The 14,630-nt window shown below is 51.8% G+C and overlaps 1 protein-coding gene across 1 annotated transcript; it reads right to left on the reverse strand.

Annotated features, from left to right (window-relative positions):
- Positions 1–6,152: 6,152 nt before the first annotated feature.
- LOC149861796 (olfactory receptor 5BS1-like) lies at positions 6,153–7,088 on the reverse strand. The gene has a single exon (XM_090054258.1). It carries the CDS (start codon positions 7,086–7,088, stop codon positions 6,153–6,155), a length of 936 nt encoding a protein of 311 aa, XP_089910384.1.
- Between the last annotated feature and the right edge of the window lie 7,542 nt (positions 7,089–14,630).

The raw sequence follows: 14,630 nt of genomic DNA on the forward strand, positions 1-14,630 counted from the left end.
CCCACCACTCCTTCGGGAAGTGAGTTACTTCCCCTCGTATTTCATAGTCATTAGATAAAATGGATGGACAGCAACGGAGTGGGAAAGTTCCTGCCCTAAGGTGTAGAAACCAGGAGCTCATCATAATCTACCTGGTTCCTGCTAATCATGTCACAGGTTTTAAACATCCTCTATCCTTTTTAATAGTCATGTTGTTCCAGTAATAAAGCTATCCTTTATTTGGCAGTTTTGCTGTCTGTTAGCTAATCCAGGTGTCCAATTTAATAGCCATATGCATTGTACTGAGCTCTTATCAAAATCCTAGATATGCCTTTGGAGCCTAGTCTTCAGCAGCAACTACAGTTTCAGTTTTTGTCCAAAAGCTGGTGATAATTCAGAAGTGAAAGGGTAAAAAATGTAGCTTTTGTCTGACCAGGAAAGGGAGGGTAAGTGAGCTGAAGCTTCATCCATCTTTGTCCCTGCTCTTTTTGTACATAACTCTGGAAAAAATCTTTTTTTCTTCTTTCTGTTTTTCCAAAAACAAGATGTGCGTCTTATTTGAGGGCAGCTCTTATGAGGGAATATACGGTCAGACTTGTAGGTATCTACTCTTGAGAAAGGATTTGGGGGGAGTGAGTGAGGCACCAGAATAGAAAGGTGTGAGGACCACATTGCATTGGTAGCAGATCAGAAGCATTTCTTTTGAGTCCATGGAGTAGATAAGACTCCTGCCTGCAATGCTACACCTGCCCAGCTCTCAGCACCCTGCCCCCCACCAGCGTTCAATGGCACCCCTCCTTGGCTGCCCCTTTGCTCTCCAGCAGGATTTTTCCAGGGCATGACTCCTGCTAGAGATGCCTCATTATTGTCTTTAGCAGGGGTGGGCGAAGTCCAGCCTGTGGGCCAGTTTGGGCCCACGGCGGCCTCCATTTCTCAGCAGCCCCCACCACATCACTGTGGCTGGTTTCCATGGAGAGCCCAGGACTGGCAGGGCTGTGATAGTGTGGGTCTTAGGTTTCCATGGAGTCTGGCCCCAGAATTGCTGGCAGGGTGCGTGGCTGGGCGGGGAGCTGCTCCGGGGCTGGGATCTTGTGGTGGTGACAGCGCGGTCTGGAGCCGGGACAGCGCTGTAATCAGCTGCCCACGCATCCCAGGTCGGGTGCGGCTCTGCCAGTGTTCCTGCTAAGCTGCGCAGTGTGCTCATGCTGCGCTGCTCGGTGCGCCTGCACGGCCGTGCAGCTGGGAGGGAATGCTGGCCTCTGCCCCGGCTCCAGACCGCACTGTCAGCACTGCAGGATCCCAGCCCCAACCGGAGGAGCTTCCCACCATGCTGCGTACCCTGCTTGCCCTGCTGGGGCCTGCCTTCATGGAAACCCTGTCCCTGAACTGCCATGGCACCACCGCGACCGGGGTCCACATGGAAACCGGCCACAGTGACACGGGCAGGGGCTGCTTGGAAAGCAGCCAGATCTGTCACTTTGCCCACCCCAGTCTGCAGTGATTCAGTGGAAATTAGTACTTGTGTCAATCCAATGTTGAGCACAAATTCAGGCCCTTTGGCATTAAATGTAACAACCACCACTGCATTGTTACACTGTGGAGTAACTATGCTGAAACGAGTATGGTTATTTTGAATTTTGAGGCTGTTCTGACAGCAACAGAAATCAATGGGAGAGCCATCTTTAATGTCAGCAAGCACTGGAGTGGGTCCTTACTGAGTAACTGATATCCAGATCTTGCATCTGTGATCTCCTTTGGGTCTGGAGCTAAATAACTGTTTGTTCAAATCGTGTGAGGTTTCTTCAGAGACCAGGAGCCTTGGGAAAACTAAGGGGAATACAAGCCATTACCTTTGACCTGCTGTCACTCTGAATGAGGGGCAGGAAGGTGGCTCAAGAAGCCAGTAGCTTTGCCCTTTTGGCCCTCCTGCAGTTCATTCTAGTGGAGAGAAAGGACGGAGCTGTCTGCTCTTTGGGGAACAGCTTTCAAGAAGTGGGCTGCAGCGTGGGGGAACATCAGGAACGGTGGTGGGTGGATGCTGGGCAGCGTAAAAGGGGAGCCTTTAGGGCTAGCTTCCTGCACCTGCTGTCAGCTCCAGCTCTGGGGGGACCCGGGGAGCCCTTAATTTGGACAGGGGATAAGAATGCATAGTGCTCAGTGGTTTCCAATAACTAGGTTCAGCCTCGGGTGACCTCAGGAGACAGGGTGGCATAAAACTGCATTAACTGAGGCCAGATGGCCATGGCCAGGAGAGGTGAGAAAGAGACAGAGCAAGGGACGGCTATGTTGGGCAGTGTCAGGGGACCAGTTTTTTGGGATCAGTTTCAGCCTCCCCTTTACCCCACCCTTACCACATCCATGGCCGAGACGGACATCACTATCCGGAAGTCTCACTTATAGATGATACCTTCTCATCTGTAAAGTCTCGCCTCTCAGGGTTGGCGACCTCCTGGCCATCAGCTCTTTGTAGGCCATCCTCCGTCTGCAGACTGTGGCTGTCACAACAAAACGTGCCTCAGCCTTGAGGTAACAGGAGACGTATGAGTAACAACAACAGAGTATGACCAGCGTCTGCTGATGGGCCCCGGGTCTCGCCTCCCAGGCCCACAGGCCCCCGGCTGGGGTCTTCTGCCTTCCCCTTTTTTCAAAGCTGCCTCGCGGGCTCAGCAGCTCCCAGCTGCACCCCAGCAGTCACCTTGTGGGGCCCTCGTCTGGGTCCCCACCCCTTCCACCTCGGCCCCGGATGACCTTAGGCTGGGTTGTGTGGGTTACTCCTGTCAGCGTTCCTGTCGCTCGCTTGGGCCCTCTCGGCTCTCCACCTTTTGCAGGCCCTGGGCTTTTGTAGCCCCCTGGCCCCACACTGCTGCCTGTGCTACTGCCCAGCCTGGCCTCTGGCTTTTGCCCTTCCTCAGGGGTTCCCCGCCAGCGTGGTAGCTCCACGGCACTCGGCCCATTCCTCCTGGCCCCGGTGCCTCCCGCCTCTCCCTTCCTGCACGCCGCAGTGTGCTCTCAGCCTCCTCCCGGGGTGCCAATGCCTCTTTCCCCAGCCTGGGATGGGCACCTCTCCTTCCCCCAGCCTGGCATGCTCTGTGGCATCCCCTACCTGCAGGCTTTAAAAGCCAGAAGATCTTTTGCACCCCAGGGGACACACACCAGGACCTTTGAGGACTGAAGGCCCTGTCTGCCCCCCGGACAGGATCCAGGCTTCCGCTGCTAGTCCTGTCCATACATGGAGCTCTTTATTGGCCACAGGTTTCTGTTGCAAAGGGCTGCAGCCTGCACCCCCCTCCCCAGCCCAGGGATCCCCCAGGGCTGCTGCCTGGCTATCTCTGGAGGCACGGCCAGCGCCTGCTCCCTGCTGCTGCTCACCCCCAGCACTGCCTCCTGTGTTTGCAGGTCCTGTGCCACATTTGCATCTTGCATGTGGCTCCCAGTCCATGTCTGTGCCCTTTTGCGGGGCACTGCTACCAGCTCTCCAGAGCCAGCCTTACAGGGACAGCTGTACGGGGCCCAGAGAGCCAGCACGGGACACACCACCACGTCCTTCCCTTCCCGCCCATTGAGGACTGGCCCTGCTCATGCGCACATGCCCAAACCCTCCACCTGGGACCCCACCTGGTGCCAGCAGAAGGGTGGTGACTTTGTGGCCCTCTGGGGGGCTGCAAAGGTCCAGAGGCAGGTCATGCAGGGCGGGCGCTCAAGCATCCACATTTATGAGGTCCCGTCAGGCAGGATGCATGAGAGAGGCCACTCCTCATGGTGCAACAGTGCCACATCAAGATCGCAGTGTCTTGTGAGCGCAGTGGGTGGCCATGACTGACTACAACTGTTGGCCCAGTTGTGCCCACAAGACCATGTCTTCCATGCAGGAACCGACCCAGTTTTGGCACCCCAGGACCCAGGCCACAATCCTGCAGGTTACACCAGTGGAGGGGGGGGAGGTGGGGGAGCCCCTGCCCTGCCCTGACCCCTCTGGTGGTGACATCTCCCCATAGGAAGGGAGGAAGGGCCCTTGGGTGTTCACCTCCCTGCCTTTCCCACCTGCACCCACTAGCAGCTCAGCGAGCCCTGGCCAGCGACTGTCTTGACAGCTCTGCACCCCAGGATACACCATGAGCAGCAGCTGGCCAAGACACTGCCAGCTGCCACCAGCGCCAGCCCCTCCCTGGGGGAGCTCCTGGCCAGGCACCGGCCCACCTCACCGCTCAGGCTGAGGCCAGAGGCAGAGCTGGTCGCTGTCACTGATGGGGAGGCCCATGCTGAGCCACCAGACTCACTTGCCCCAGACACGAGGTAGCTCCTGCCCCTCCCGGTCCCATTCCCCGCCTGGCCCTGGCTGGAGGCCGCCCAACATCTCCTGGCTGCTGCAGCCCTGGCCCCGTGCCTGGACCCTGCCACTTGCCTGGGACCAGCCCTGCCACTCTCCCCGAGGCTATGTGGGTGAAGAGGCAAACTGGCCAGTGGCAGGACCTCAGAGAAATGCTGGCCCTGCACTTGGACAGCCAGAGGGGAGCTGCCTCCCACTGGACATGAGCCACCACCCACTATGGTGGACACAGAGGAGTGGCCCACAGCTGGGATACTGGGCACCTGCCCCCTAGGCCTCCCCACCCTACAGCCCCACACTCTGCAACCTGAAGACTGAGACTCTTGTAAATAGTTTTGACACTGGGAAGTGGCTTTTTTATTGGTGGTGGGTGAGGAGGAGGGTGGTGGAGGGGTACTGTGTGTTAGGGAGGGAGGGGGAAGGGGCTCTGTTTGTTGAGGGGGGAGGGGAAGGGAGGGAAGTTTGGGTTGTGAGGACAATAAAGTTACTTGTTTTACCCATGTGCATGTCTAGAGAGTGGTGCTGGAGGTGGGCAGGGGGTGGGGGTCCATGGGCACTGAGCCAGGTAGGTTGGAGAGGGGAGTGCAGGAGGAGGGATTCAGCCAGAGCCTCCTGCAGCCGGATTAATTCAGCAGCATTCATGCCTTTCAGGCATCTCTGCTTCTATGGTGCTTTCAAAGAGGTTGATATGAGAGTGGCCATAGCAGTACAAACATTCTTATGGTTAAAGAACTTAATTGTTTATAGATTACATGCCAGTGTCAATCACTTGCAGGATATCAGAATATTTTAAAACTCAGTTCTCATTAGCCTACAACATTCTTTTCAAATATTGAAATTCAAGGTGCACCAATACATCAGTCTATACTGTATCAGCACCAATAAAAGGAAAATTGACATTATTGGCAATCAGCTTCTTTTGGCTGATGTGGCCGATAATGTTGCCAATTAGTGCTGCGTGCATGTGCAGTCACAACACAGCGTGCAGGCGGCCTGGAGCACAATTCAGCACCATAGAGAGCAGAATCCAGGTGGTCAGTCTGTTGGAGGTGAAGGGGTGCTGGGGGAGGGCAGAACGAGGCCCCCGTGGTGAGGGAGGGAGTGGGGCTGGTGCTGCCTAGCCAGGGCACCCACAGCTTATCTGGGGGGCATGGCAAGGAAGGGTGGGGTGGCTCTCATCACTGCACACATCCTGGAGGGCATGCGGGTGTGTGCCGCCCAAATCTGTGCATGGTGTGAGGGCAGGCTGCCGCTACAGCCTAGGGAGCAGGGGCAGCACTGGGCTCTTCCCCATGGGGTGGCTGGGCTGGGGCTGTGCTTGGGGCAGGTGGCAACGGTGCTGCTATGTGGGGGCCACAGGGTGAGCTGCAGCCACCCCAGAATTCATAGTCCCAGTTGCAGTGCCACTGCCACCCGCACCGAGCACAGCCCCACCCAACCTGCCCGCCAGTAAGAACCCGGTACTGCCCGCGGCCCCAGGCTACAGCAGGAGCCTGCCCTCACCCTGTGCACAGATCTGGGGGTCACACCCCCTCATACCCTCCCAGGGTACGTGCAGTGGCAGGAGTCACCCCACCCCCCTCGAGGCTCCCCAGGCGAGCTGCAGCTCTGTCCCATGCCTGCTCCTGCACCAACCCCATTACCTTCCTCACTGCAGGGGCCTTGCTCTGGCCTCCCCACCCACTGCCCCTTCCTCTCCAACAGACTTACTACCTGGACGCTGCTCTGCATGCTGCCGCCTGCATGTCAGCAATCAGATCAGTATTGGCCAATATGGCTCATTAAAAATCGGCCATCGGTATTGGCCCTAAACCTCTCTATCAGTGCACCCCTAGTTGAAATACATTCACATGCCTTGCATTTTCCCCAGTAGATTCCCCAGAGCTGCCTTTACCTCCCTGTTTCTCAGGCTATAGATGATCGGATTTAACATGGGAGTTAAGATACTGTACTGGATGGAGAAGAGTCTGTCAAGAACCACTGAAGAGGCTGAACTGGGTCTCAGATATCGAAACAAAGCAGCCCCATAATATAGAACAACCACAGTGAGGTGGGAGCTGCAGGTAGAGAAGGCTTTACTCCGACCCTTGGCAGAGCGTATCCGCAGGATGGTGGAGATGATGCAGATGTAAGAGACCAAGGTGATGGAGAATGAGGTCACACTTACAATCATAGCTGAAGTGAGAAACGTCATCTTACTGGTGACGATCGCTGTGCAGGACACTTCTAGTAGAGATGGGAGCTCACAACTGAAGTTGTTTACTTCCTTTGGGCCACAGAAGTGTAAATGTAACACAGGAACAGTGTTTACCAGTGCATATAATACACTAATTAGCCATGCAGCAGCCACTAGTCTTATACAGACTTGCTTATTCATGGTCCCCCCATAATGCAGTGGGTCACAGATGGCAGCATATCGATCGTAGGCCATTGCTGATAGCATGAAAATTTCTGTACAGGCCACCAGAAGAATTAAGCTCATCTGGGCAAGGCAGCCATGGAGAGAAATAGTCTTCTCGTCCCTCACAAGGTTCTGCAGCATCATTGGGACTGTGACTGAAGAGTAGCAGATGTCAAGGAAGGATAAATGGAATAGGAAAAAATACATGGGGGTGTAAAGGTGAGAATCCGCTTTTATCACTGCCATGATTGCCCCATTCCCCACCACAGTTAGTAGGTATATCAGTAGAAACACCACAAAAAGAAAAGGCTGCAGCTGTGGTTCACTGGAAACACCTGACAGAACAAAATAGCTTACAGTTGTTTGGTTCCCCATGTCCATATGCTCATCAAAGGTTTGAGCTAGAAGAAGAAATGCATGTCTAAATAAATAAAAGCATCAACATGAAGAAGGTGTACTTCTCTATTTATGAGTAAGGAGAGCTGTATATACCTTTATAGGAAAAATGGACTTTTGATGAGGAGACTGTCACTATTGGGAAAAGAGAAAATGTTGCTCAATTTTTGGGGTTTATTCATGTCTTCTTTCTTTCTTAAGCTTCTCTGTATCAAACACAATCCAGCTCCTATTTCCTGCCTGATGATGGCTGAACAAAGAGTTTAAGGAAATCCCACATCTTCTTAATGGGATAACTATGGAAGTGGGAGGGGCGAAAGGGACAGAAAGTGAAGGCTGGAGAGAAAGAAAGTTTATTTAGGTTTGTTTTTTTTGGTTTAGTTTTGGGGGCTAAACGCAGTGTATCACTAAAATACTAAAGCCAAAATAATAATGCTGATTAAGATGACAATATCTTTTCCTGTTATACCTGAAGTATTTCACAGGATACAGCTTCATACTATCTAATCAGTAGCTATTTCAGTGGAAATGTTAGGTCATAGCTGAGAGATTAATAGCCACTACTTCTTTTACATGGGCATTGCAAAAGAATGGAGGGCTTGTATCCATCATAGTTACACAGCATTAAAAAAAATAAAAACTCAAACCAGTTCTTCACAACCCCTTCTTATACTCAGACAACTTCCAATGATTGGCACCTACAGTCAAGCACTTTCCCTGACACAGCTGCCTCTGAAGGGCTCAGTTTGCCCTTGGATGACCTGAACAAGTCCTATTACAGTCTCTGCAGGACAACTGGCAGCCAAATCAAATTCTGTTTCATTTTAGCATATCGAAGGACAGTTTACATGTCCAAAAGTAGCTGCATAAGTGGCATTTTGGGCATTCGTGCAAATTGGAGAGTCTATGCTATGTTGCAGGCAAGATTGGGTTTCCCATGTTGGTGCAGACCCGCACAGCAGTTGCCAGCAGTGCAGTCAGAGAACAACTGAGATCAATAAACCTGTTTGATACTGGAGAAGGAGGGCTTTCCCCCCTAGTAGCCCAATAGCAGGACCATTACAACACTGGTCTAGTGGGGGGAAGAGCTCAATTTCTTGTCCCCGGCACATGGCTGGGATTTGAACCGAGCACCCCTCTCCTCAAGCTGGTCCATGTGGCAGCCAACAATGAAAAATATGTGGTGCCAGGATGGCAGGGAGCCTGAAAGAGGAGAGACTTGTGAGATGGACACAGCTCCAAACAGAGAGGCCCTGGTTCCCACTCCTACTCCCATCACCCAGCAGGGCAAAAGCTGAGAGGAACAGACAGGACGTTCTTAGCAGCAGACATTTGACTCTGACATGCGTTTCTTGATGGATTTGACAGAGCCAGAAGCTACTTACCCTCCTGTCCCGTCCCAGCCCATCCCATCCCATCCCATCCCATTCCCCCTGCGCTCCCTCGCCCCGCCTTTCCTTTATTTTTTTCTTTTTTGGGGAGCGTGAATGCTAGGTTCATGTTACCTGTGTGCTCCTTTATTTTCAAGTCTGAAACATCACAAAGTGCTGGAGCCTCTGGAAGGTGTATAGCGTCATAAAGTCATAGAAACAATGAGTCGGGAGGGACCTCGACAGATCATCGAGTCTGACCCCCTGCCAGGGGCAGGAAGGAGCACTGGGGGTGGCAGGGCTCATAAGACCCCAGCCAGGTGCCTGTCCAGTCTCCTCTTGAAGATTTCCAGGGAAGGTGAGAGCACCGCCTCTCTGGGAAGCTGATTCCAGGCTCCGGCCACCTGTACAGTGAAGTAGTTCTTCCTAATATCCAACCTAAACCTCTCCTCCCTCAGCTCATGGCCATTGCTCCTGGTGACTCCAAGGGGGGCCCTGGTGAACAGACTTTCCCTGAGTCCCTGCTGCTGGCCCCTGATAAGGTTGTAGGCCCTTGATAATTTTTTCGAAGACCTTCCCCAGGATAGACGTGAGGCTGACTGGCCTGTAGTTGCCAGGCTCTTCCTTCCTCCCCTTCTTGAAGATAGGGACCACATTGGCCCTTTTCCAGTCCTCAGGGACTTGGCCCAAGCACCAGGAGTCCTTGAACAGCTGCAATGACACCAGCCAATTCCCTCAGCACCTGTGGATGAAGGTCATCCAGGCCCACCGACTTGGACACATCTAAGTCCTCCAGGTAATCCTTAACTCGGTCTGAACTAACAGTCGGGGGACTCGTATCCTTCCTGGGCCTCCCTACGCTGTCACCTGAGAGCACCCCACTGTCAGCGGACAGCAACACGGAGGCAAAGACCTTGTTGAAGAGCTCGGCCTTCTCTCGCGCGTCCGTCACCAACTAGTCTGTGCACCCTACTAGTCTTCAGTGATTTTCTTGGACCGAACAAGTTGTGAGTCACTCCCTGCTCAGTCTCGGCTGCTTTCAGGAATTTGAATGAATCTCCTAGAGGCAGGGCTTTTTTGTGATGTCTGTTATTGGACTGACTGTAAAAGCCTGGAGTGGTGTTGTGCTCTCCCACCTATAGTCAGTCAAAGCAAAGAATGGTAAAAAATGTAAGTTGGACGGCACCTTAGAAGTTCGCCTCATCCAGTGCCCTGCTCAAAGCAGGAGCACCCCAAGCATATTATCTCCGTAACGGCTTTGTCTAGCTGGATCTTAAAAAATGTGAAGGATGACGATTCCACAACCAATCCCAGATATCACAAATAAGGCTCGCCTTTCAGATGTTTCCTGACCATCACGGCTGCAAAACACTCCAGTCCTACCACATGAACCTCCAAGACCCTCAAGTTCTTTGTTTCTAAACTGAAGTCTGCCTCTGCCACTTTTGGCCACAGTGAAGGTTTCCTTTGCATACTGGAATAATCACAACCAGCGTGTGACACTCACTGAACGGCAGAGTAGAGAGGAGGCATTTTAAGATCCTCTAAACTGACAAAGCCTGGATAGAGATGAAGCAGTGGACGTCCTGTCGAGGGAGCTCTGGAGACACAGCGTGTGACATGGGGAAGAAAGTACAATGCTTCGGTGCCATGAAAAGAGCAGCTGGACTTCCAAAAAGTACTGCTTAGAGGAGGAAAAGTTCACTCTTTGACTGGCGGTTATATTAAAACTACAGGGCACACGGAGTATCTAAGTGGAAGAGCAGGGTTTTCAGCTAAAGTGAATAAAAATAATAACTGAGAGCAAGTCCAGGGCATGTTGGTTTTGTTTCTGAATTCAGGAATGTGGGGAATTATTAAAAAAAAATATGTTGACTTTTCTCTTCAAAGATGTGTAACCTCATGGATTGTAAAAACCCCCCCAAAAAACAAATCTTGCAGTAAGTACCTCATTCTTTTTTGCTCTTTATGAAAAATAGCTTTTTCGCCAGTAGAGAGGGCACACTGAACTTCCCAAGACTGCTTTTACAATATTTCAAAATGAATATCACATATTACATAAAAATACAAAAGAAGAAACTCACCAAACAGTGGGAAAACAATTCCAAGAAATACGAGATTTTAATGCTTCCTAGTTTATTCTTCACCCCATGAGGGAGAGGGACAGGGAGAGGTAGAGTATCAATATTAGTTCCAATAGTGTAACATGCTGTTGCTTTTCTGAACAAGAGAATCTTGTACATCATAGGTGGGAGGCCTCCGGAGGATAAATTAATTCAATGTGCTTAGATAAGCTGGATTTTTTTTTTCTGATGCCAAGGTGGTCAATTAGTTCTTAAGAAAGATAGTTCGGTCCCACTGGGACCTGGTCTTGAGGTGATTCCCTTCCCTCTTTATGAATTAGGTTTTTTTTAAAGGAACTGTTCCAAATAGGTGTGATCGTCAAGCTACAACACAACCTGGCTTGGCCAGAGAGAAAAGAGCTGTCCCAGCACATCGAGGGGATTTCCACTTGTGGCATTTTCTCTTGTCTTAACATGTTTGGCCTGGAAATGTGTATGTGATATGGCTGCAGGGGTGTTGGTTATAGCCATAGGACATAGGGTTGTTGGTTGTAGCTGTGTTGCCTCAGGACAACAGCGAAACCTGCAAATAAGTTTTCTTTTGTTTCCATTTATTTGGGGCTTGGCACAAGCCCATTAGCAGCCCAGGCAGGGCTTCCAGCGCCAGCTGGGGATAAGTAGGGAGCATCCAGGAGCAGGGTGCCCGAGGGCAGAGTGATTTCCCTACTATGCTGCAAGGGCAGCTTGGGTTCCCGTATTGTGGACATGGAGCAGGACCGTAGGCAGCTACAACAAATATGGCCGGTGGCAGGGGTGCCTGGCCAGACACCCCTTGGAAAACGGGCAAGCCTTGCAGATGCATCACAGGGTGGATTACACAGACCAACTCAAGAGCTGGAAAATTGTTCTTTGCGAGCTTTCGGGTAGAAGCACTCTTCTTCAGGCAGATCTCTCCCTCTGCCTGAAGAAGGGTGTTTCTACCCAAAAGCTTGCAAAGAACAATTTTCCAACTCTTGAGTTGCTCCAATAAAAGATACCATATTTACTCAAAGAGCCTTGTCTGCCCATGGGATATGGCACAAGACAGTGCTGTGGCATGCTACCTGCTGGACCAGATGCTGTGTAACCACCTTTAGTGTGGTGCTGCACACACCACTGTCGGCCCTGAAATGTATGAGCTGACACACCTTCCTTCAGCAGGGAGTGGAGGTGGAGGTGTGGAAGACAGGCTCATCCTGGCAGGGGTCTCCAGTGGGGACCCACTCAGCCTGGCAGGGAGTCTGTGTGCCACCAACTCTGGGAACATACCCACACAGAGGGGTCAGACGAGTGGGAGAGAGCTGGGGGTGGCTGATATATTTGTGGATCAGGCACAAAATTCATTTTGTGGTTGGAGGTTTAAGGGGTGCTTGTTATGTTGGCAGGTAGAAGCTAAGGCACTGTAGTTAAGGCTCCAGCTTTGCCTTACAGAGCAGCAGACCATGTGTCTGAGTGTGGAACCAGGCATCAGGAGCCAGTCTTAGGGGCTGGGTGTAGGGCCACAGAAGGAAGACACGTCTCAAGAACTGGAAGTGGGGCCTGGAGAGGCTGAAACTGTAATGCCCGCTGAAGACTGGACTCCAAGGCCCGATCTAGGATTTTGAAAAGAGCTAAAAATAGTGTATAGGGGTATGAAACCAGACACCAGGAGTAGCTAAAAGATGACAAAATTGCCAAAGATAGCTTCATTAATGGAACAAGACCATTAAAAGGAAGAGAGGGTGATAAATACCCATGGCACATTTGTTAAGAATGATGTTTAGGTTATTATATAAACTGCGAGAGGCTTCCCTACTATCAGGCACTTTTGGAAGTCAGAGGGTATATGGCTCGTTGAGAAGGATGCTGCTCTTGAAGGGAGCAGCCCTTGGTTTCCACACTGGTGCCTTTTCCTACTGGGGCAGACACTTCCGCTCTCCATTCCCCTCCGTCCGTTTTTTTCAACAACTATTAAATGCAAGCGGAAGTAGCTCAGTTCTACAAGGGAGAGTGCTCTGATCAGTCATGACTTTCTAGCCACCTCTTTTGTGATTCAGATGCAAAAGCACCTCAAAAATGGACAGACACACACTGCTGCGTACCTGCTTGGCTAGCACATTGCCTACTGGAAATAATTAGTAGGTCCCCGCGTAACGAGTGTCGCTCTTATGAGTGTTGCTATGACGCTACGATGTGACGGTGGACGCGCTCATTGCGGGGACGCTCGGAGCCTGGGACCCCAGCAACGAGAGTGTCCTCTGCACCTGCTGCGTTTCCCACCGCTACGCCATGCTGATGCGCTGCCTCATGGTGTCCGACACCATCCGCTGGTCCCGCGACATCTACGTGGAGCACATCACGGGCCACTGCCAGTACATCGACCCCTCCAGACGAGCCGCCGCTGGACCAGACCCAGAGGGCACCGCCGCCTGAACCGCCCCCACGCTTCGCTTCGCATCGAGAGGATTTCGCCGCCACGGACGACCCCCGCCACCCAAAGAGGACCCCCGCAATCGGACTTTATGGACTGAGACGCTTTCTCCGAGCCACTTCCTCCAACATTGTGGACCACTGTAACGGGTATGTGTGTATATATCTCCTTTCTCTCTTAGCGTCGCGACCCCTGCCCCCTTCCCCCTTCCCACATCCCCCCACCCTCAGGCTTAGTTGGCGAACATTGTATCGCTTGTAACCTAGTCGCGTTCCCCTCCTCTCCCCCATCCCTCGATTGTTAGTCCCTCGCTCGGGCGCTTTGTATTTCCATCTCAGCTTTGTCATCTTTTTTCTGGATTCCCCATCCAAAACATCTACTACTAAAAGTCAATCATGGGAGTGGTGGAGAGGTGTTGAAAGATTTAACATTTCTTGCGCTGGCCAGGTGTGAATCCATTCCACGTGCTTTGGGCCATAGGAAGTTTGCTTCCAGTGATGAGGTTAGCGTGGTTCAGTGCTTATTTAAAGGCTAGGATGGGTGTTTCTGGAAAGATCTCCTTAAGAATTGGATCTTCTTCTAGCATGGGCTGCAATTGTTTGGGGATTTTCTGTATAGGTTCCAGGGAAGGATGGCGTCATAAGTAATGACGTGCACTTCATGGGGCTTTTCTTGTTGTACTGCGGTAATTCTTCGCATGGTATCTGGGTGGCTCTTTCAAAAGTGCGATCTCTCTCTCTGGAGGAGTCTCCTTGTTGGGTGAAAGCCCTTTTGATCTTTATGAAGTGATAATTGCAGGTATTCTCCTCAGTGCAAATTCATGGTATCGGAGAGCTTGGCTGTATATTACAGCTTTTTTGGTGTGTTTGGGGTTGTGGCAGGGCACTGGATGCCACTCGGAGGGAGCCAGGCACGTGTGAAAGCCCCAGCAGGTGAGGTTAATGCCCAGTAAGGAGTGAGAGGCTGGCATCTGGGGTGAATCAGGAAGACTCCCGTGAGTGTTGCTGGCTGAGCCTGGGCTGAGGCAGGGCATGAGCCCAGGCTGAGTGCAGTAGCATGGCTGCAGCAACAGAGGAGCAGAGAGAGCAGCACTCACTCTGGGCCATGAAGGTCCAGACACCCCAGAGTAAGGAAGAGATGGCCTGGGCAGTCTGGAGCCAGGCCTTGAGAAGGGCCTGAGCAGAGTAGAGCCAAGGCACTGTGAAGTGAAGAGGGCCTGAGCAAGCAGAGCCAGGCCATGGGGAGGTGAAGAGGGCCGTGTATAGGCACAACCAGGCCACTATGAAGTGAAGAGAACGGCGTAGGCAGAGCCAGGTGTATGGTGGTTTGCTTTTTACCCTTCTGGGTATTGATCATGATGTCTAAAAAGGAAATGTTGGTGGTGTATTATTCAAGAGCGAGTCTGATGGAGGGGTGATGATTATTGAATGTGTGATGGAAATCAATCAGAGGCTGCAGGTTTTTGGTCCTAATGATGAAGATGTCATCTATATTTCTAAGGTATGGCATGGGTTTGATGGTGCAGTTCTTGAGGAATTCTTCTTTCAGGTGGGTCATAAATAGGTTGTCATACTGGGGGGTCATTTTGGTGCTCACAGCTGTGTCTATGGTCCGAAGGAAGTGTTGGTTGTTCAAACTGAAGTTG

The sequence above is a fragment of the Crocodylus siamensis genome, chromosome 6 (assembly GCF_052110815.1).
Source record: "Crocodylus siamensis isolate JL-2025a chromosome 6, ASM5211081v1, whole genome shotgun sequence".
NCBI lineage: Eukaryota > Metazoa > Chordata > Crocodylia > Crocodylidae > Crocodylus > Crocodylus siamensis.